The 22,408-nt window shown below is 39.8% G+C and overlaps 1 protein-coding gene across 4 annotated transcripts in view; it reads left to right on the top strand.

The window, feature by feature from the left end:
• DPF3 (double PHD fingers 3) overlaps nucleotides 1-22,408 on the top strand; it is a 635,732-nt gene that overhangs the window by 466,023 nt on the left and 147,301 nt on the right. For all 4 annotated transcript variants that reach the window (XR_008400069.1, XM_053697772.1, XM_053697771.1 and 1 more), the window contains exon 7: nucleotides 17,099-17,245. Coding sequence is in view for 3 of the 4 variants with exons in the window: in XM_053697772.1 (XP_053553747.1) it covers nucleotides 17,099-17,245 (147 nt within the window). In the remaining variant the exon portion in view is untranslated. The remainder of the gene's footprint in view (nucleotides 1-17,098; nucleotides 17,246-22,408) is intronic.

The following is a 22,408-nucleotide window of genomic DNA, read 5'->3' as shown; positions in this document are numbered from 1 at the left end:
CTGGATCTGAAGTTTTTGAATAGTTTTGTAAGGGTCCCAGCTTTCAAGATGGTGACTATAAGGACTATTCTGCCTTTTGTTCAGCAAGGTCATTACATGTCCGTAATAGACTTACAAGATGCTTATCTTCACATTCTGATTCATCCAGATCACTATCGGTTTCTGAGATTCTCTATTCTAGACAAGCATTACCAATTTGTTGTTCTTCCATTTGGCCTAGCTACAGCTCCAAGAATCTTTTAGAAGATTTTCGGTGCCCTTCTATCTGTAATCAGAGAGCAGGGTATTGAGGTGTTTCCTTATTTAGACGATATCTTGGTACTGGCTCAATCTTTTCATTTAGCAGAATCTCACACAAATCAACTAGTGTTGTTTCTTCAAAGACATGGTTGGAGGATCAATTTACCAAATAGTTTCTTGATTCCTCAGACAAGGGTCACCATTTTAGGTTCCCAGATAAATTCAGTGTCCATGACTCTGTCTTTAACGAGACAAATTAAATTGGTTTCAGCCTGTCGAAACCTTCAGTCTCGATCATTCCCTTCAGTGGCTATGTGCATGGAAGTTTTAGGTCTCATGACTGCAGCATTGGACGAGATCCCCTTTCCTTGTTTTCAAATGAGAACTCTGCAGCTTTGCATGTTGAATCAATGGTGCAAGGATTATACTCTGATATCTCAATTGATATTCTAAAATCCCAGCATTCTACTCTCTCTGACTTGGTGGTTAGACCATCATCATATTATTCAAGGGGCCTCTATTGTTCACCCTTCCTGGACTGTAGTCTCAACAGATGCAAGTCTTTCAGGTTGGGGAGCTTTCTGGGGATCTCTGACAGCACAAGGGGATTGGAATTCTCTAGAGGCGAGGTAACCAATCAATATCTTATAACTCTGTGCTATTTTCAGGGCTCTTCAGGCTTGGCCTCTATTAAAGAGAGAACCTTTCATTCGCTTTCAGACAATATCAAAGGCTTATGTGGCATATGTCAATCATCAGGGAGGGACTCGCAGTCCTTTAACAATGAAAGAAATATGACGGATACTTTCTTGGGTGGAATTTAACTCTTGTCTAATTTCTGTGATTCATATCCCAGGTGTAGATGATCTTGGAACAATCGCCTGTGTTTCTGATAGCACCAGCATGGCCTCACTGGTTTTGGTACGCAGATCTTGTCCGGATGTCCAGTTGCCAACCTTGGTCACTTCCTTTAAGGCCAGACCTTTTGTCTCAAGGGCCGTTTTTTTTCCCATCAGGATCTCAAATCTCTAAATTTGAAGGTATGGAAATTGAACGTTTAGTGCTTGGTCATAGAGGTTTCTCTCAGTGATCAATACTATGTTGCAGGCTTGTAAGTCTGTTTCAAGGAAGATTTATTATCGGGCTTGGAAAACCTATATTTCATGGTGTTCTTCTCAAAAATTCTCTTGGCATTCTTTTAGAATTCCTAGAATTTTACAGTTTCTTCAGGACGGTTTGGATAAAGGTTTGTCTGCAAGTACCTTGAAGGGACAAATCTCTGCTCTTTCTTTATTTCATAGAAAGATTGCTAAACTTCCTGATATTCACTGTTTTTTTCAGGCTTTGGTCCGTATCAAGCCTGTTATTAAGTCTATTTCTCCTCCATGGAGTCTTAATTTGGTTTTGAAGGTTTTGCAGGCTCCTCCTTTTGAGCCTATGGGGGATATTTTTCAAAGGTCTGGTGGACCTTTTCCGACAGTGCGGATCAGGTCCGCTAGACCTCGCTGAATGTGGAGAGCAATACGCTCTCTGTATTCAGCATTGCACCAGCAGCTCTTGTGAGCTACTGGTGCAACTCCACCCCCTGCAGATTCTTGGCCAATCGGCCGCCAGCAGGGGGGTGTCAATCAACCCGATTGTACTTGATCGGGCTGAATTGCGGCGATATCTGTCTGCCTGCTCAGAGCAGGCGGACAGGTTATGGACCGTAGCCTCATAACTGGTGTTTCTGGCGAGTCTGAAGTCTCGCCAGAAACACGGGCCCTCAAGCTCCATCCGGAGCTTGATAAATGGGCCCCTTCGCATTCTTTGGTTATTAAATTACTTTCTTGGAAAGTATTGTTCCTTTTAGCTATCTCTTCTGCTAGAAGAGTTTCTGAATTGTCTGCTCTCTCTTGTGAGTCTCCTTTTCTGATTTTCCATCAGGATAAGTCTGTTTTGCAGACTTTGTTTAATTTCTTCCTAAGGTTGTGAATTCTAATAACATTAGTAGGGAAATTGTTGTTCCTTCCTTGTGTCCGAATCCTAAGAATTTGCTTGAAAAATCGTTACACTCTTTGGATGTGGTATGGGCTTTTAAATACTATGTTGAGGCTACTAAGGATTTCAGGAAGACTTCTAGTCTATTTGTTGTCTTTGCATCTGCCATTTCTTTGGCATCTTGGTTAAAGCTTTTGATTCACGTGGCTTATTTGGAGACGGGACAGTCTCCGCCTCAGAGAATTACAGCTCATTCTACTAGATCAGTTGCCACTTCTTGGGCTTTTAAGAATGAAGCTTCAGTTGATCAGATTTGCAAAGCAGCAACTTGGTCTTCTTTGTATACATTTACTAAATTTTACCATTATGATGTATTTGCTTCTTCTGAAGCAGTCTTTAGTAGAAAAGTTCTTCAGGCAGCTGTCTCAGTTTTATTCTTCTGTTTATAAGAAGAACTTATTTTTTGGATTTAATTTATCATGAAAATTTACATGAAAGAAAACATAATTTATGTAAGAATTACCTGATAAATTAACTTATTTCATAATGGCAAGAGTCCATGAGGCCCACCCTGTTTTTGGTGTTTATATTTTTTGTATAAAAGCACAATATTATTTTCCAGTTCCTCTTTTTTGTATGCTTTTTTACTCCTTTTTACAACTCGCTACTTGACTATAAGTTAAACTGAAGTATGTGTGTGGTGGGAGGTGTATTTATAGTCATTTTGAGGTTTGGGAAACTTTGCCCCCTCCTGGTAGGAATGTATATCCTATAGGCATTTTGAGGTTTGGGAAACTTTGCCCCCTCCTGGTAGGAATGTATATCCCATAGGTCACTAGCTCATGGACTCTTGCCATTATGAAAGAAATGAATTTATCAGGTAAGTTCTTACATAAATTATGTTTTTTTTCCTGACACCTGAGATCTCATATCTTTGAGCCTTTATAACTTTTTTGTGCACTGTTTTTTTTTAAATAATTTTTATTAGATAATGTTATTATAAGTGTAACTATACTTTGTAATGTATTTTTTATGTGTTTTGTGCAACTTTTATGTTTCGAGAAACAGTTCAGAGCTCTGAAGTCTCAGTAATCATTCTAGCGTAAATCGCAATTGCGTTTGCTTGTTATGACGCGAGTTGCGGCATTTCCAGATGTTGTTTGGTGCTAAATAATTTTCACTTTGCGTTGTGCGTCATACTTGGCGCAAAATATTTTTTTGGTTATATTACCCCACTTCCTTTATGCTCCCTGCTCTCTTTATATTCTAGAGGGTTATGCTGTTTGCTTTTTTGCTTATTTAGCATATGCATTTTTTCCCATTCCTGAAACTGCTGTATGAGGAAATTGGATATTTTGTTTAAATGTTACTTTTTCTTTTACATTTTGCAAGATGTCTCAGTCTGATCCTGTCTCAGAAGCTACTGTAGGAACCATGCTGCCTGAACACCGTTCTACCAAAGCTGTGTATCTGTTGTAAGCAAGCTGAGATTATATCTCTGGCTATATTATGTAACAGTTGTCCTGATAAGCTTTTGCATGCCGGTAATGTTTCTATTAGTACTAGTACAGCCCCTGTTGTTCCCTCAACATCTAATGTACATGATATCCCTGTTAATATGAAAAATTATATTGCTGATGCAATACAGAAGGCTATGTCTGCTATTCCACCTTCTAATAAACGTAAAAGGTCTTTTAAAATTTCTCATAAAACTGATGAAATTTGTGATGACCGACAACATATATATCCTCCTCTGAAGAGGATCTCTCTGCTTCAGAAGATCCTACTTCAGACATTGAAATTGATAAATCTTCTTATCTTTTTAAGATTGAATATATTCGGTCTTTGTTGAAAGAAGTATTGGTTACTTTGGGTATTGAGGAGTCTGATCCTCTTGATAACAAAACCAGTAAAAGTTAAAATTCTGTTTTTAAAGCTTCTGTGATTACTCCTGAGGTTTTTCCTGTTCCAGATACGGTTTCTGATGTGATTGCTAAGGAATGGTCTAAGCCTGGTGCTTCTTTTAATCCTTCTTCTAGGTTTAAGAAGTTATATCCTTTACCAGTGGCTAATTTGAAGTTTTGGGGAAAAGTCCCTAAGGTTGATTTGGCTATTTCTTCTCTTGCCAAACGTACTACTATCCCTATGGAAGATAGTACTTCTTTTAAGGATCCTTTAGATAGGAAGATTGAATCTTATCTAAGGAAAGCTTATTTACATTCTGGCTATATTCTCAGGTCTGCCATTTATATGGCTGATGTTGCGGCTGCATCAACTTTTTGGTTGGATAGCTTAGCACATCAGGAAACAGATTCTGATTTGTCTAACATTGTTCGTTTGCTTAAACACTCTAATCATTTTATCTGTGATGCTATTTTTATATCATCAAGATTAATATTAAATCTATGTCTTCAGCTATTCTGGCTAGAAGAGCTTTATGGCTTAAATCATGGAATGCTGACATGGTATCTAAATCTAGATTACTATCTCTATCGTTCCAGGGTAATAATGTATTTGGTTCTCAGTTGGACTCTATTATTTCCACTATCACTGGGGGGAAGGAAGTTTTTTTGCCCCAAGATAAAAAGTATAAGGGCAAATCTAAAGCTTCTAATTGGTTTTGTTCCTTTTGTCAGAATAGAGAACAGGAAATCACTCCTTCACCTAAGGACTCTGGCTCCAATTGGAAGTCATCTTCAAGTTGGAATAAATCCAAGCCTTATAAGAAGCCAAAGCCAGTCCCCAAGACTGCATGAAGGTGCAGCCCTCAATCCAGTTCAACTGGTGGGGGCAGATTGAAATTATTTCAAAACATTTGGGCAGATTCTGTTCAGAATCAGTGGATTCAGAGCATTGTTTCTCAAGGGTATCAAATAGGTTTCAGAATAAGACCTCCTGTGAGAAGATTCTTTCTCTCTCATGTTCCAACAAATGCTGTGAAAGCTCAGGCTTTTCTGAAGTGTTTTTCAGATCAGGAGCTTTCAGGGGTGATTACACCAGTTTTGCTTCAGGAACAGGGTCTGGGTTTTTATTCAAATCTATGCATTGTCCCAAAGAAAGAAAATTCATTCAGACCAGTTCTGGATCTGAAGTTTTTGAATAGTTTTGTAAGGGTCCCAGCTTTCAAGATGGTGACTATAAGGACTATTCTGCCTTTTGTTCAGCAAGGTCATTACATGTCCGTAATAGACTTACAAGATGCTTATCTTCACATTCTGATTCATCCAGATCACTATCGGTTTCTGAGATTCTCTATTCTAGACAAGCATTACCAATTTGTTGTTCTTCCATTTGGCCTAGCTACAGCTCCAAGAATCTTTTAAAAGATTTTCGGTGCCCTTCTATCTGTAATCAGAGAGCAGGGTATTGAGGTGTTTCCTTATTTAGACGATATCTTGGTACTGGCTCAATCTTTTCATTTAGCAGAATCTCACACAAATCAACTAGTGTTGTTTCTTCAAAGACATGGTTGGAGGATCAATTTACCAAATAGTTTCTTGATTCCTCAGACAAGGGTCACCATTTTAGGTTCCCAGATAAATTCAGTGTCCATGACTCTGTCTTTAACGAGACAAATTAAATTGGTTTCAGCCTGTCGAAACCTTCAGTCTCGATCATTCCCTTCAGTGGCTATGTGCATGGAAGTTTTAGGTCTCATGACTGCAGCATTGGACGAGATCCCCTTTCCTCGTTTTCAAATGAGAACTCTGCAGCTTTGCATGTTGAATCAATGGTGCAAGGATTATACTCTGATATCTCAATTGATATTCTAAAATCCCAGCATTCTACTCTCTCTGACTTGGTGGTTAGACCATCATCATATTATTCAAGGGGCCTCTATTGTTCACCCTTCCTGGACTGTAGTCTCAACAGATGCAAGTCTTTCAGGTTGGGGAGCTTTCTGGGGATCTCTGACAGCACAAGGGGATTGGAATTCTCTAGAGGCGAGGTAACCAATCAATATCTTATAACTCTGTGCTATTTTCAGGGCTCTTCAGGCTTGGCCTCTATTAAAGAGAGAACCTTTCATTCGCTTTCAGACAATATCAAAGGCTTATGTGGCATATGTCAATCATCAGGGAGGGACTCGCAGTCCTTTAACAATGAAAGAAATATGACGGATACTTTCTTGGGTGGAATTTAACTCTTGTCTAATTTCTGTGATTCATATCCCAGGTGTAGATGATCTTGGAACAATCGCCTGTGTTTCTGATAGCACCAGCATGGCCTCACTGGTTTTGGTACGCAGATCTTGTCCGGATGTCCAGTTGCCAACCTTGGTCACTTCCTTTAAGGCCAGACCTTTTGTCTCAAGGGCCGTTTTTTTTCCCATCAGGATCTCAAATCTCTAAATTTGAAGGTATGGAAATTGAACGTTTAGTGCTTGGTCATAGAGGTTTCTCTCAGTGATCAATACTATGTTGCAGGCTTGTAAGTCTGTTTCAAGGAAGATTTATTATCGGGCTTGGAAAACCTATATTTCATGGTGTTCTTCTCAAAAATTCTCTTGGCATTCTTTTAGAATTCCTAGAATTTTACAGTTTCTTCAGGACGGTTTGGATAAAGGTTTGTCTGCAAGTACCTTGAAGGGACAAATCTCTGCTCTTTCTTTATTTCATAGAAAGATTGCTAAACTTCCTGATATTCACTGTTTTTTTCAGGCTTTGGTCCGTATCAAGCCTGTTATTAAGTCTATTTCTCCTCCATGGAGTCTTAATTTGGTTTTGAAGGTTTTGCAGGCTCCTCCTTTTGAGCTATGGGGGATATTTGTCAAAGGTCTGGTGGACCTTTTCCGACAGTGCGGATCAGGTCCGCCAGACCTCGCTGAATGTGGAGAGCAATACGCTCTCTGTATTCAGCATTGCACCAGCAGCTCTTGTGAGCTACTGGTGCAACTCCACCCCCTGCAGATTCTTGGCCAATCGGCCGCCAGCAGGGGGGTGTCAATCAACCCGATTGTACTTGATCGGGTTGAATTGCGGCGATATCTGTCTGCATGCTCAGAGCAGGCGGACAGGTTATAGACCGTAGCCTCATAACTGGTGTTTCTGGCGAGTCTGAAGTCTCGCCAGAAACACGGGCCCTCAAGCTCCATCCGGAGCTTGATAAATGGGCCCCTTCGCATTCTTTGGTTATTAAATTACTTTCTTGGAAAGTATTGTTCCTTTTAGCTATCTCTTCTGCTAGAAGAGTTTCTGAATTGTCTGCTCTCTCTTGTGAGTCTCCTTTTCTGATTTTCCATCAGGATAAGTCTGTTTTGCAGACTTTGTTTAATTTCTTCCTAAGGTTGTGAATTCTAATAACATTAGTAGGGAAATTGTTGTTCCTTCCTTGTGTCCGAATCCTAAGAATTTGCTTGAAAAATCGTTACACTCTTTGGATGTGGTATGGGCTTTTAAATACTATGTTGAGGCTACTAAGGATTTCAGGAAGACTTCTAGTCTATTTGTTGTCTTTGCATCTGCCATTTCTTTGGCATCTTGGTTAAAGCTTTTGATTCACGTGGCTTATTTGGAGACGGGACAGTCTCTGCCTCAGAGAATTACAGCTCATTCTACTAGATCAGTTGCCACTTCTTGGGCTTTTAAGAATGAAGCTTCAGTTGATCAGATTTGCAAAGCAGCAACTTGGTCTTCTTTGTATACATTTACTAAATTTTACCATTATGATGTATTTGCTTCTTCTGAAGCAGTCTTTAGTAGAAAAGTTCTTCAGGCAGCTGTCTCAGTTTGATTCTTCTGTTTATAAGAAGAACTTATTTTTTGGATTTAATTTATCATGAAAATTTACATGAAAGAAAACATAATTTCTCCAACATAGGTGTGTCCGGTCCACGGCGTCATCCTTACTTGTGGGATATTCTCCTCCCCAACAGGAAATGGCAAAGAGCCCAGCAAAGCTGGTCACATGATCCCTCCCAGGCTCCGCCTACCCCAGTCATTCTCTTTGCTGTTGTACAGGCAACATCTCCACGGAGATGGCTTAGAGTTTTTTAGTGTTTAACTGTAGTTTTTATTATTCAATCAAGAGTTTGTTATTTTGAAATAGTGCTGGTATGTACTATTTACTCAGAAACAGAAAAGAGATGAAGATTTCTGTTTGTATGAGGAAAATGATTTTAGCAACCGTCACTAAAATCCATGGCTGTTCCACACAGGACTGTTGAGAGCAATTAACTTCAGTTGGGGGAACAGTGAGCAGTCTCTTGCTGCTTGAGGTATGACACATTCTAACAAGACGATGTAATGCTGGAAGCTGTCATTTTCCCTATGGGATCCGGTAAGCCATGTTTATTACGATCGTAAATAAGGGCTTCACAAGGGCTTATTAAGACTGTAGACTTTTTCTGGGCTAAATCGATTCATTATTAACACATATTTAGCCTTGAGGAATCATTTTATTTGGGTATTTTGATATAATAATATCGGCAGGCACTGTTTTAGACACCTTATTCTTTAGGGGCTTTCCCAAAGCATAGGCAGAGCCTCATTTTCGCGCCGGTGTTGCGCACTTGTTTTTGAGAGGCATGGCATGCAGTCGCATGTGAGAGGAGCTCTGATACTTAGAAAAGACTTTCTGAAGGCGTCATTTGGTATCGTATTCCCCTTTGGGCTTGGTTGGGTCTCAGCAAAGCAGATACCAGGGACTGTAAAGGGGTTAAAGTTCAAAACGGCTCCGGTTCCGTTATTTTAAGGGTTAAAGCTTCCAAATTTGGTGTGCAATACTTTTAAGGCTTTAAGACACTGTGGTGAAAATTTGGTGAATTTTGAACAATTCCTTCATGTTTTTTCGCAATTGCAGTAATAAAGTGTGTTCAGTTTAAAATTTAAAGTGACAGTAACGGTTTTATTTTAAAACGTTTTTTGTACTTTGTTATCAAGTTTATGCCTGTTTAACATGTCTGAACTACCAGATAGACTGTGTTCTGAATGTGGGGAAGCCAGAATTCCTATTCATTTAAATAAATGTGATTTATGTGACAATGACAATGATGCCCAAGATGATTCCTCAAGTGAGGGGAGTAAGCATGGTACTGCATCATTCCCTCCTTCGTCTACACGAGTCTTGCCCACTCAGGAGGCCCCTAGTACATCTAGCGCGCCAATACTCCTTACTATGCAACAATTAACGGCTGTAATGGATAATTCTGTCAAAAACATTTTAGCCAAAATGAACACTTATCAGCGTAAGCGCGACTGCTCTGTTTTAGATACTGAAGAGCATGACGACGCTGATAATAATGTTTCTGAAGGGCCCCTAACCCAGTCTGATGGGGCCAGGGAGGTTTTGTCTGAGGGAGAAATTACTGATCAGGGAACATTTCTCAACATGCTGAACCTGATGTGATTACATTTAAATTTAAGTTGGAACATCTCCGCATTCTGCTTAAGGAGGTATTATCCACTCTGGATGATTGTGACAAGTTGGTCATCCCAGAGAAACTATGTAAAATGGACAAGTTCCTAGAGGTGCCGGGGCTCCCAGAAGCTTTTCCTATACCCAAGCGGGTGGCGGACATTGTTAATAAAGAATGGGAAAGGCCCGGTATTCCTTTCGTCCCTCCCCCCATATTTAAAAAATTGTTTCCTATGGTCGACCCCAGAAAGGACTTATGGCAGACAGTCCCCAAGGTCGAGGGAGCGGTTTCCACTTTAAACAAACGCACCACTATACCCATAGAGGATAGTTGTGCTTTCAAAGATCCTATGGATAAAAAATTAGAAGGTTTGCTTAAAAAGATGTTTGTTCAGCAGGGTTACCTTCTACAACCAATTTCATGCGTTGTCCCTGTCGCTACAGCCGCATGTTTCTGGTTCGATGAGCTGATAAAGGCGGTCGATAGTGATTCTCCTCCTTATGAGGAGATTATGGACAGAATCAATGCTCTCAAATTGGCTAATTCTTTTACCCTAGACGCCACTTTGCAATTGGCTAGGTTAGCGGCTAAGAATTCTGGGTTTGCTATTGTGGCGCGCAGAGCGCTTTGGTTGAAATCTTGGTCGGCTGATGCGTCTTCCAAGAACAAGCTACTTAACATTCCTTTCAAGGGGAAAACGCTGTTTGGCCCTGACTTGAAAGAGATTATCTCTGATATCACTGGGGGTAAGGGCCACGCCCTTCCTCAGGATCGGCCTTTCAAGGCAAAAAATAAACCTAATTTTCGTCCCTTTCGTAGAAACGGACCAGCCCAAAGTGCTACGTCCTCTAAGCAAGAGGGTAATACTTCTCAAGCCAAGCCAGCTTGGAGACCAATGCAAGGCTGGAACAAGGGAAAGCAGGCCAAGAAACCTGCCACTGCTACCAAGACAGCATGAAATGTTGGCCCCCGATCCGGGACCGGATCTGGTGGGGGGCAGACTCTCTCTCTTCGCTCAGGCTTGGGCAAGAGATGTTCTGGATCCTTGGGCGCTAGAAATAGTCTCCCAAGGTTATCTTCTGGAATTCAAGGGGCTTCCCCCAAGGGGGAGGTTCCACAGGTCTCAGTTGTCTTCAGACCACATAAAAAGACAGGCATTCTTACATTGTGTAGAAGACCTGTTAAAAATGGGAGTGATTCATCCTGTTCCATTAAGAGAACAAGGGATGGGGTTCTACTCCAATCTGTTCATAGTTCCCAAAAAAGAGGGAACGTTCAGACCAATCTTAGATCTCAAGATCTTAAACAAGTTTCTCAGGGTTCCATCGTTCAAGATGGAAACCATTCGAACTATTCTTCCTTCCATCCAGGAAGGTCAATTCATGACCACGGTGGATTTAAAGGATGCGTATCTACATATTCCTATCCACAAGGAACATCATCGGTTCCTAAGGTTCGCATTCCTGGACAAGCATTACCAGTTCGTGGCGCTTCCTTTCGGATTAGCCACTGCTCCAAGGATTTTCACAAAGGTACTAGGGTCCCTTCTAGCTGTGCTAAGACCAAGGGGCATTGCTGTAGTACCTTATTTGGACGACATTCTGATTCAAGCGTCGTCCCTTCCTCAAGCAAAGGCTCACACGGACATAGTCCTGGCCTTTCTCAGATCTCACGGATGGAAAGTGAACGTGGAAAAGAGTTCTCTATCTCCGTCAACAAGGGTTCCCTTCTTGGGAACAATAATAGACTCCTTAGAAATGAGGATATTTCTGACAGAGGCCAGAAAAACAAAGCTTCTAGACTCTTGTCGGATACTTCATTCCGTTCCTCTTCCTTCCATAGCTCAGTGCATGGAAGTGATCGGGTTGATGGTAGCGGCAATGGACATAGTTCCTTTTGCGCGCATTCATCTAAGACCATTACAACTGTGCATGCTCAGTCAGTGGAATGGGGATTATACAGACTTGTCTCCGAAGATACAAGTAAATCAGAGGACCAGAGACTCACTCCGTTGGTGGCTGTCCCTGGACAACCTGTCACAAGGGATGACATTCCGCAGACCAGAGTGGGTCATTGTCACGACCGACGCCAGTCTGATGGGCTGGGGCGCGGTCTGGGGATCCCTGAAAGCTCAGGGTCTTTGGTCTCGGGAAGAATCTCTTCTACCGATAAATATTCTGGAACTGAGAGCGATATTCAATGCTCTCAAGGCTTGGCCTCAGCTAGCGAGGGCCAAGTTCATACGGTTTCAATCAGACAACATGACAACTGTTGCGTACATCAACCATCAGGGGGGAACAAGGAGTTCCCTAGCGATGGAAGAAGTGACCAAAATCATTCTATGGGCGGAGTCTCACTCCTGCCACCTGTCCGCTATCCACATCCCAGGAGTGGAAAATTGGGAAGCGGATTTTCTGAGTCGTCAGACATTGCATCCGGGGGAGTGGGAACTCCATCCGGAAATCTTTGCTCAAGTCACTCAGCTGTGGGGCATTCCAGACATGGATCTGATGGCCTCTCGTCAGAACTTCAAAGTTCCTTGCTACGGGTCCAGATCCAGGGATCCCAAGGCGGCTCTAGTGGATGCACTAGTAGCACCTTGGACCTTCAAACTAGCTTATGTGTTCCCGCCGTTTCCTCTCATCCCCAGGCTGGTAGCCAGTATCAATCAGGAGAGGGCGTCGGTGATCTTGATAGCTCCTGCGTGGCCACGCAGGACTTGGTATGCAGATCTGGTGAATATGTCATCGGCTCCACCTTGGAAGCTACCTTTGAGACGAGACCTTCTTGTTCAGGGTCCGTTCGAACATCCGAACCTGGTTTCACTCCAGCTGACTGCTTGGAGATTGAACGCTTGATCTTATCGAAGCGAGGGTTCTCAGATTCTGTTATCGATACTCTTGTTCAGGCCAGAAAGCCTGTAACTAGAAAGATTTACCACAAAATTTGGAAAAAATATATCTGTTGGTGTGAATCTAAAGGATTCCCTTGGGACAAGGTTAAGATTCCTAAGATTCTATCCTTCCTTCAAGAAGGATTGGAAAAAGGATTATCTGCAAGTTCCCTGAAGGGACAGATTTCTGCCTTGTCTGTGTTACTTCACAAAAAGCTGGCAGCTGTGCCAGATGTTCAAGCCTTTGTTCAGGCTCTGGTTAGAATTAAGCCTGTTTACAAACCTTTGACTCCTCCTTGGAGTCTCAATTTAGTTCTTTCAGTTCTTCAGGGGGTTCCGTTTGAACCCTTACATTCCGTTGATATTAAGTTATTATCTTGGAAAGTTTTGTTTTTAGTTGCAATTTCTTCTGCTAGAAGAGTTTCAGAATTATCTGCTCTGCAGTGTTCTCCTCCTTATCTGGTGTTCCATGCAGATAAGGTGGTTTTACGTACTAAACCTGGTTTTCTTCCAAAAGTTGTTTCTAACAAAAACATTAACCAGGAGATTATCGTACCTTCTCTGTGTCCGAAACCAGTTTCAAAGAAGGAACGTTTGTTGCACAATTTGGATGTTGTTCGCGCTCTAAAATTCTATTTAGAAGCTACAAAGGATTTTAGACAAACATCTTCCTTGTTTGTTGTTTATTCCGGTAAAAGGAGAGGTCAAAAAGCAACTTCTACCTCTCTCTCTTTTTGGATTAAAAGCATCATCAGATTGGCTTACGAGACTGCCGGACGGCAGCCTCCCGAAAGAATCACAGCTCATTCCACTAGGGCTGTGGCTTCCACATGGGCCTTCAAGAACGAGGCTTCTGTTGATCAGATATGTAGGGCAGCGACTTGGTCTTCACTGCACACTTTTACCAAATTTTACAAGTTTGATACTTTTGCTTCTTCTGAGGCTATTTTTGGGAGAAAGGTTTTGCAAACCGTGGTGCCTTCCATTTAGGTGACCTGATTTGTTCCCTCCCTTCATCCGTGTCCTAAAGCTTTGGTATTGGTTCCCACAAGTAAGGATGACGCCGTGGACCGGACACACCTATGTTGGAGAAAACAGAATTTATGTTTACCTGATAAATTACTTTCTCCAACGGTGTGTCCGGTCCACGGCCCGCCCTGGTTTTTTTAATCAGGTCTGATAATTTATTTTTTTTAACTACAGTCACCACGGTACCATATGGTTTCTCCTATGCAAATATTCCTCCTTAACGTCGGTCGAATGACTGGGGTAGGCGGAGCCTGGGAGGGATCATGTGACCAGCTTTGCTGGGCTCTTTGCCATTTCCTGTTGGGGAGGAGAATATCCCACAAGTAAGGATGACGCCGTGGACCGGACACACCGTTGGAGAAAGTAATTTATCAGGTAAACATAAATTCTGTTTTATGTAAGAATTACCTGATAAATTAAGAAATTGATAAATCTTCTTATCTTTTTAAGATTGAATATATCCGGTCTTTGTTGAAAGAAGTATTGGTTACTTTGGGTATTGAGGAGTCTGATCCTCTTGATAACAAAACCAGTAAAAGTTAAAATTCTGTTTTTAAAGCTTCTGTGATTACTCCTGAGGTTTTTCCTGTTCCAGATACGGTTTCTGATGTGATTGCTAAGGAATGGTCTAAGCCTGGTGCTTCTTTTAATCCTTCTTCTAGGTTTAAGAAGTTATATCCTTTACCAGTGGCTAATTTGAAGTTTTGGGGAAAAGTCCCTAAGGTTGATTTGGCTATTTCTTCTCTTGCCAAACGTACTACTATCCCTATGGAAGATAGTACTTATTTTAAGGATCCTTTAGATAGGAAGATTGAATCTTATCTAAGGAAAGCTTATTTACATTCTGGCTATATTCTCAGGTCTGCCATTTCTATGGCTGATGTTGCGGCTGCATCAACTTTTTGGTTGGATAGCTTAGCACATCAGGAAACAGATTCTGATTTGTCTAACATTGTTCGTTTGCTTAAACACTCTAATCATTTTATCTGTGATGCTATTTTTATATCATCAAGATTAATGTTAAATCTATGTCTTCAGCTATTCTGGCTAGAAGAGCTTTATGGCTTAAATCATGGAATGCTGACATGGTATCTAAATCTAGATTACTATCTCTATCTTTCCAGGGTAATAATGTATTTGGTTCTCAGTTGGACTCTATTATTTCCACTATCACTGGGGGGAAGGAAGTTTTTTTGCCCCAAGATAAAAAGTATAAGGGCAAATCTAAAGCTTCTAATTGGTTTTGTTCCTTTTGTCAGAATAGAGAACAGGAAATCACTCCTTCACCTAAGGACTCTGGCTCCAATTGGAAGTCATCTTCAAGTTGGAATAAATCCAAGCCTTATAAGAAGCCAAAGCCAGTCCCCAAGACTGCATGAAGGTGCGGCCCTCAATCCAGTTCAACTGGTGGGGGCAGATTGAATTGATTTCAAAACATTTGGGTAGGTTCTGTTCAGAATCAGTGGATTCAGAGCATTGTTTCTCAAGGGTATCAAATAGGTTTCAGAATAAGACCTCCTGTGAGAAGATTCTTTCTCTCTCATGTTCCAACAAATGCTGTGAAAGCTCAGGCTTTTCTGAAGTGTTTTTCAGATCAGGAGCTTTCAGGGGTGATTACACCAGTTTTGCTTCAGGAACAGGGTCTGGGTTTTTATTCAAATCTATGCATTGTCCCAAAGAAAGAAAATTCATTCAGACCAGTTCTGGATCTGAAGTTTTTGAATAGTTTTGTAAGGGTCCCAGCTTTCAAGATGGTGACTATAAGGACTATTCTGCCTTTTGTTCAGCAAGGTCATTACATGTCCGTAATAGACTTACAAGATGCTTATCTTCACATTCTGATTCATCCAGATCACTATCGGTTTCTGAGATTCTCTATTCTAGACAAGCATTACCAATTTGTTGTTCTTCCATTTGGCCTAGCTACAGCTCCAAGAATCTTTTAGAAGATTTTCGGTGCCCTTCTATCTGTAATCAGAGAGCAGGGTATTGAGGTGTTTCCTTATTTAGACGATATCTTGGTACTGGCTCAATCTTTTCATTTAGCAGAATCTCACACAAATCAACTAGTGTTGTTTCTTCAAAGACATGGTTGGAGGATCAATTTACCAAATAGTTTCTTGATTCCTCAGACAAGGGTCACCATTTTAGGTTCCCAGATAAATTCAGTGTCCATGACTCTGTCTTTAACGAGATAAATTAACTTATTTCATAATGGCAAGAGTCCATGAGGCCCACCCTGTTTTTGGTGTTTATATTTTTTGTATAAAAGCACAATATTATTTTCCAGTTCCTCTTTTTTGTATGCTTTTTTACTCCTTTTTACAACTCGCTACTTGACTATAAGTTAAACTGAAGTATGTGTGTGGTGGGAGGTGTATTTATAGTCATTTTGAGGTTTGGGAAACTTTGCCCCCTCCTGGTAGGAATGTATATCCTATAGGCATTTTGAGGTTTGGGAAACTTTGCCCCCTCCTGGTAGGAATGTATATCCCATAGGTCACTAGCTCATGGACTCTTGCCATTATGAAAGAAATGAATTTATCAGGTAAGTTCTTACATAAATTATGTTTTTTTTCTGACACCTGAGATCTCATATCTTTGAGCCTTTATAACTTTTTTGTGCACTGTTTTTTTTTAAATAATTTTTATACTTTGTAATGTATTTTTTATGTGTTTTGTGCAACTTTTATGTTTCGAGAAACAGTTCAGAGCTCTGAAGTCTCAGTAATCATTCTAGCGTAAATCGCAATTGCGTTTGCTTGCAACTTGTAATATGAGCGCAAACCCTTGCGATAAACCCCTTATAGTTCTGGTGCAAATGTTTGCTCGCCACTCCTAATCTAGCCCTAAGTTTCTTAATCTATAGTTGGTACAATGCTTTATGTTATAAACTTTTTGTGTTGCTTTTTTATTTGGAATTGTTTGTCTATCATTGTATGGCCACATGCCTTACAGTTGGTAAAACTACATCTGTAGTGTCCTTTACATTGCAACCAACTATTTTCTCTTTTTTCTAGAATGTGCCATGCTAGGTGCCAAAAAGTTACCCAAAGTTTGATTGCGCCTAGGCACAAAATGGCAACCTTTCTTTATTGACATAACCAGATCATTATCTGTATAAAGAGATTTTTCTCACTTCATGATACTGATTACGAAAGCTGTACTAAAAGTAATCCAATCATCTATTTTCCTTGACTTTGGTCTGCCCTATAATAGAGTTTACCTTTTAGCGTTTAAACAAACTGTTCGCTCCCAATGAGGGAATAAAGAAATAGCGATTTCTGGCATTCCAACAAAAAATGTAACTTTCATCTGAATTAGCATAAATAATTCTAATTATTCAGTCAAAAATAAACCACTATGTTTATAATAAAGTTAATGTATACAAATTATTTACAGTTGATTTCATATTTTTATTATTATGATTATAATGGGTAAGTTTTTCCATAGCCCTGGTTATATATAGTAACATTTTGTTTCCAGACATATATTATGATAGTAGTTCTCTAACCAGAAAAAAAATGCAAGGTATATATATTTTTACAGTGAGAAGTTTCAATTTATGTAAAATATATATATATGACTTTCTATTACAGTTTGTGGAAAACGTTACAAAAACCGACCTGGTCTCAGCTACCACTATGCTCATACCCACCTTGCTGATGAAGAAGGCTCAGAGAGCAGAGACCAAGATACACGCTCACCATGTTCTCCTTCCGTTCTTAGGAATGAAAATCAGAAGCGTAAGTTGCACTTTAAGGTTTTGGGTTTTTTTAAAGATTTTTTGGTCTGAAATCCACATCTTCAGAACACAAAGAAAGTATCTAATATGTCTAAAAATGACATAATATGCATATAGATTAGTATTCTCATTATTATTGTTGTTATGGTTTGTTTAAAAAGGACTAGCATGAACCATGTGAACTAAAAATAATTTAACACAAGTCTAAAGATTAGAGGAAGTAACAAAAAAAGAAAATCCACACGGTAGTTGTAGTACAGGTATAATCAGGCAGACTAGCATGGAAGAAGTTGATTGTAAGAGAACTAACTTGTGAGATGAATGTTGAAATTTCATACAGTAAAGAGACTGATGAAACGAAGCAGCCAAAACAGAATGATAGGTAAGGTTCATAAGACTATTTAAAATGCATTGGTTTAGGGTCCTGAGGGTGTTGGATCATTTTAGCAACAGTTTTCATTATTTAGTGAGATGGTGAATTAGAGTTTTAGCTATGTATGGAAGTTAGAAATGTGCAGGACTGGTAAAAGGGAAACAGAAGGTTTTTTTGTAGGCTAATTTGTTGTTATTTGTCCAATGGAAAATGTGTCTGAAAGGAAAAAAAAATACAAGACTTATTGAATAAACCATGAACTTTGTGACAATCTTTGTAAAATTGTTTCAATTAGAAAGTTATTATTTGTGTGAACAACTAAAATATACTACTACACTACTCAAAAAAAAGATACATTTCTGACGGTACAGGACCTTTATTACCTGTGCACTGAAGCTTTAAGTCATTGGTTCAAAACTAATAACAGATTCTTCTGTCTGTTATTCTTTTTAATCTGGCTGCATCTGGACTAATGTAGATAGAATGGTAGTCCTGTTGTCTGTAGCTGTCAAAAAGCTTTTCTGGTGACATGGCTTGGTAGCGGTAGCCTTTTTCTTTTCTTTCTGATCACTCATGCCTTCAGAGACCTATAAATAGCAGGGGAGCTTCTAATACTCCTTCAACAATGTAATGACCAAGGCTGGGGCTTCTTAGAATTTTACAAAAGTCCCAGAGAAGCAAGTGAGCTTTGGTGTGGAACCAGTGAGGACTGGAGGTTGTGCACAGCAGTAGCTAAGATAATAATCACCATTGGTGCGTTCCTAAAACCAAGTGCCCTAAAGGCCTTCCAGTTTGGTGCTGACTGAGCTCTTTCTTAACTACCTAACTCAACTTAGCTACTTTCTTAACATATTTTACTCCATTGTGTTATCCCAGCCTAGTTTTGTCTTTAAGAAACAAGGGTGTGTTATAGAGTACACTTGCTGCATTTATTTTCTCCACAATCAAGTACACAAATAAGTGACTTTTCTTATAATATGCTCAATTTCCGCTAGATTGCATACACCTTCTGAATATGCATACGTTTACAGCAGTGGGTTATTTCTCTTGTGATTTTTCTTATTTTTTAGTAACCAAAGTTTGGCATCTTACAGCTCATTGTTTTTGTGTCTTGGTCTATTGTCAGTACTGTTATAGCTTTGCAAACTGAAAGTTACCTATGTTTGCACCATTCGCTGCGTCTTTGTTTCTTTATTGAGATATAAGCCTGTAATTTATTCCACATCTGGCATTTTAACCCCTTCACTACCGGGAATTTCAGAGAAGAACTTGCCCAAAATACCGGAGACTTTTTAGCATTTTTGCTATAAATTCATTTGAACAGAAATAGAGCCTTGTTTTTATTTTATTAACCTGTCAAAACTATTTCTTGTTTTTAAAGTAGACAACTCAAGCTATTGATCTATGTATTTTGGTATATTTCATGCCAGCATTTCACCAAATGCAATCATATAAAAAAATCATTATCTTTTTTTCACAAACTTTGGGTTTCTCACTGAAATTATTTACATATTGCTTGTGCAGTCATGACACAGATGATTGTAAAAGCTTCTCTGGGATCCCCTTTAGTTCAGAAAAAGCAGACATACATGGCTTTTCCATTTTTTTCTTTTTGGTTATTATAATGCCGCTGATTGCAGCTGTGCAACACACTTCTATTATTCCCGGCAGTGAAGGGTTAATCAGGTAGCTTGTAAGATTAATTTTAGCTCAAGTGTAGAATTTACCCTCCCATCTGACAACTCCCACCCCCTCGATCCTTACCTGATGCCTCCCAAACAGCTCTCTTACTTCCCTCATCCCCCACTGGTCACCACCATTGCCAGAATGCATTTTAGGTTTTTTGTTTATATATATATATATATATATATATATATATATATATATATATATATGTTCTGCAGTGTAGTGATCCTCCTCAACCCTCCCACCTCCCTGATCCCCCCAAATAGCTCTCGAATCCTCCCACTTATAGCGGCCATCTTTGGCACTGCCAGTACCTAATATATATATGTATATTTATATTATTTTTCCTATAGTGTAGTGGTCCCCACACCTCCCCCCTTCGGTGATCAATAGTTAGACCCCCCATTCCACCTTGTTTTTCTGTAGTGTAGCTCCCCATCCCTCCCTCTCCCTTCATTTTTTTCTGCAGTTTAGGGCCCATCCTACTCCCCCCTCCCCCTACGCAACTGGGCCACCCACCTGCCTCCCGCACCTCCCTCCGGCACCAGTAGATAACCGTTACAGACTGTGCCACACACATTATCACCCTCTGTAGCAATCTGGTATCTGTCTTTATATGGAAACAGAGCACCAATTGTGCTCCGGTTCTATATGCAGACAGATGGCTTCAGCTCAGGAAGATCAGCTCTTGGCTGTAACTTTACAGCCTAGACTGCTGGAGCTTCCTGCAGCTGCAACATATATACTTTATGCGGTATGATACGCTTTGCACCGCTTGACGTAAATATACGTCACATTGGGTCAAGGGGTTAAAGTAAATGTAATGATCAGTATGTTATTCACCGCCCAATGGCACTGTTGTATCTGAGGTTTACCTCTTACCTGGTGAGTGACTTTAGTGTCCTTGAACTCCAGACTTATTTTGATTCTGCTTTTTATATACTGTTACCTTCCAGATAAGTTATGATCTCAGTTATTCCTCCATCTTTAAGCCTCTCATTGATGAAATGGAAAAAGAGACTGAATGCAGTACAGGAAGATATAAACTCTTCTAATAACAGAGTCACTCAAGTTGAAGAAAGAGTATCAGATAATGAGGATCAGCAAACTTACCACTCTGAGAAAAATGACTTATTTATGAGAAGAAGAATCCTTTCTCAGAAACTCAAAGATTTTGAAAAACATTTAGAAAAAGCAGTTAAGACTGGGATTCAAGACTTATGATATCATTTGGACAAGCAAACAAGACACCAAAAATAACAGCCCAAAGATTTATAACCTGATCCATTTATGATTAAATACTTTTACGATATGGTTAAACTACTTCAAACCTACTGGAAACTTGATTCAATCAATTGTAAAACTCATTCTATCATGTACATTTATGTCAATGTTTGTTATCAAATGTATGTAGTTTTCTGTTTTTACAGGTTTTTGTGAACAGCTGCTTAAGAGCGTCTCACCCCAAAGAACAATACCATGGTACCTGTATCATTTTGGTGACAGTGTTACTGCCCAATTACTCTAACCACAGACTCACCCACCACATTAAAATCTAACTGTGACTGCCCCCAACTGCAGCTTAACTACAAATGATCCAGTCAAAATTATTGTATTGTGGCTCCCAAAGAAAGTGTCAGCATTAATTTTTTGTATGACTGTATTTTGATAGCATGCATACCTCAATAGATACCATCTGTGTTTTTTCTATAAAGCAACTTTGTTGGCATCAATTGCAGCTTGACTGCAATCTTGTTGTCATGACACCTACTTAAACTCATGCTTTTCTTGAAAACTGATCTGTTGAGTAGGCGCATAAATATCATATTGTTATATAGTTTTGATGGTGCACTATGTCATCCTTTGGAATACTACATACTACCACACACATTTAATAAAAATGCCTAATTTTGAAATAACATTATTGACTCTAATTGTGAAGTTTGTCCATTTTAACCCAGGTCATAAGCATAACACCAGCCCTAACCCTATTGCAGATAAAATTAAATTATTTCAACATATCTAACATTTTCTATAGTCAACATTTTAAAGGGCTGAAGTATTGACTGTGCAATTGATATTCACTGGAAAACCTCCATCCAAAGAATGGGCTTGTGTTTATAGTCATTATTAGCTCAGATTGCTGACATAACAAACAATAATGTAAACTGAGTTAGTCTTTTATAGGATTAGTGTAATCTTGAGAAAGGTAGTTCTCTACAACAGAAAATAATGTTATTATGATCACTAGTGGTCTTAAGTATAAAGACTATTAGATAATAGGTTAAATAATTGAGATGGTAGAGGAGCAATGAAATAGCTTTGTATCTGCAATACATTATTTGTACTGTTCAATAAGAATGTGCATAGCTGTGTTTGTGACCCTAGTAGATGACCCCTGAAGTAAATGGATTCCAGATCATAGTGGATCTTCTTGAAGTGTGGATTCCTCATCAATGGATAGTGATTCAATGTGCTCTCACGGATGAGGTCAGTTATAGGAACAGAATGTAGGTGTCAAATTTTCTGAATCGAAGCCATTAAGAGTGCAAACCAAGGGTGAAAAGCAACTAGAAGACTTCTGAATGCATTGTAAATCTAGACTCCTGGAGGAGACATATGGGACACAGAAGGAGCTGGGTTGTTTGCGTATGGAAGACATTCAAATTTCTTGCTTAAATGAAGGCAAGTGACACTGGAGTTGTACTTGAATCACCAGCACCATTGAGGTAATCTGGTTTTGTTATAAATATTTCTTTCATAAAGGTAGTAAAAGTCTAGGAGCTTTTACTCCTGGGAATTCCACTCCTAACCAATAGGAGGAGGCAAAGATTCCCAAATCTCCAAGAGCACTCAAAAACACTTCCACCTGGGGCAGAGCCTGGCCTCACAGGAAGATAGCGGTGCTCTAAAACAGCTCTGACACCTCAAGCATTGCCACCATAGATAAGAGTGTATCCTGACCTTCCTCAGACAGAATACTGAGAGGATGAACACCGGCAGAAGCTCCCATTCACAAATATAACTCGACCAAGCCGCAAGACCCACCCGGAGCGTTTATACGCAGTAGACTACATCTGCACCAAGACCCCTGTTAGCAAGCTG

Source organism: Bombina bombina, chromosome 1, assembly GCF_027579735.1.
Source record: "Bombina bombina isolate aBomBom1 chromosome 1, aBomBom1.pri, whole genome shotgun sequence".
In the NCBI taxonomy this organism is placed as follows: domain Eukaryota; kingdom Metazoa; phylum Chordata; class Amphibia; order Anura; family Bombinatoridae; genus Bombina; species Bombina bombina.
Note: the sequence above shows the minus strand (reverse complement) of the source record. Positions and strands in the feature narration are given on the sequence as shown.